The sequence below is a fragment of the Austrofundulus limnaeus genome, unplaced genomic scaffold (genome assembly GCF_001266775.1).
Source record: "Austrofundulus limnaeus strain Quisiro unplaced genomic scaffold, Austrofundulus_limnaeus-1.0 Scaffold77, whole genome shotgun sequence".
NCBI classification, from domain to species: Eukaryota; Metazoa; Chordata; class Actinopteri; order Cyprinodontiformes; family Rivulidae; genus Austrofundulus; species Austrofundulus limnaeus.
This window is the reverse complement of record NW_013952479.1, coordinates 836,672-837,915: the sequence shown is the minus strand read 5'-3', so window position 1 is coordinate 837,915 and position 1,244 is coordinate 836,672. Positions and strand designations below refer to the sequence as shown.

Genomic DNA, 1,244 nt, shown 5'->3' with positions numbered 1-1,244 from the left:
CAAAAGTATCCACCAGTTATTAAAAAAATACTATTTTAAGAACAAAGTTAACATTAACTTTATTTGACTGATTTAATAAATAAGCTTGCATTTTGCAAAGTAAAAAAAATTATGTGCTGTTAATCAAAAGTTGTTTTTCTGGTTGAATTAGAATCTCTCTACACAATCAGGCTCATTTAAACAAACTTTTTAAAACCTTCAACAAGCTGTAAAATATCTACACTGAAGAATATCAGTGTTAATTTGAACCTAAGAATGTTGAAGTTGCATTTGTTTTTAGTAGTTTAATGAACGTGCATGATGCCAACACGTGTCTGTCTGTCCTCAGTGCCTTTGGTCAGAAGCATGATGTCAAGACTGATGATTCCCACAGAGTGTTCACCTTTACAATGAGAGGACGACTCAAACCACAAACACATCAACAAGCAAAACTGTGGACATGTTTGTTCTCACTGACTGTAAAGTTGTTGGTTTTTATATTTCTGCTGGATGAACTGTGTTTTATCTCCTTTTATATTTTCACTCCAGGCATTACAAGTAATGATACGCTGTGTGTTTTATGACTGAAAATGATTGTCTTACATTTTCAGACTTTTAGGTCAAATGTGTGGAGACAAAAATACAAATAGAGAAATGCAGATTGTGGGTATTATTATGTATTTACAACATGGCTGTGCAGAATTGATCACACCTAGCTCAGCTTCACCGCAGGGAGCATAAAAGGAACTCATAAGGGAAACACATTCCTTATCATTAGTACCCCACATTGATCAAATGTTTGACAGTTTGACTGATAAAAGTTTGCAATAAGAGTAGTGAACAGCTTACTGGAAGCAAAACTGACATCTGTGGAATGTAGTTCTCACGATTTTCAAAATAAAGGTTGTCTTATGCACCACTGTGGACGTTGAAATATTTACTATATTTACTGCAGCTCTGGAAAGAATTAAGAGACCGACGTCTGCATAGTTTCCCTGTATTTGGTGGAAAGCAGTCCACCAAATATTGATTTCTCTTTCTGAGTTAAAACATTAGTATTGTTGTTTCTAAATGAATATGAACTTGTTTTCTGTGCATCGTTTGAGGTCTGAGAAAACTGCATTTTTGTTGTCATTTTGACCATTTCTCATTTTCTGCAAATAAATACTAAATTTTTGCTTGGAATTTTGGAGACATGTTGTCAGTTGTTCAGAGAATTAAAAAAACAATGTTCACTTTACTCAAACATATACATACATATAAAG

The 1,244-nt window shown here is 33.6% G+C and overlaps 1 protein-coding gene across 1 annotated transcript in view; it reads left to right on the top strand.

The window, feature by feature from the left end:
* The window catches only part of nipsnap1 (nipsnap homolog 1 (C. elegans)), a gene marked incomplete in the record, with an annotated part of 11,299 nt that extends 10,135 nt beyond the window's left edge, over window positions 1-1,164 (top strand). The window contains 1 exon segment of the mRNA XM_014011139.1: window positions 329-1,164. Coding sequence (XP_013866593.1) covers window positions 329-393 — 65 coding nt within the window.
* Window positions 1,165-1,244: the final 80 nt, after the last annotated feature.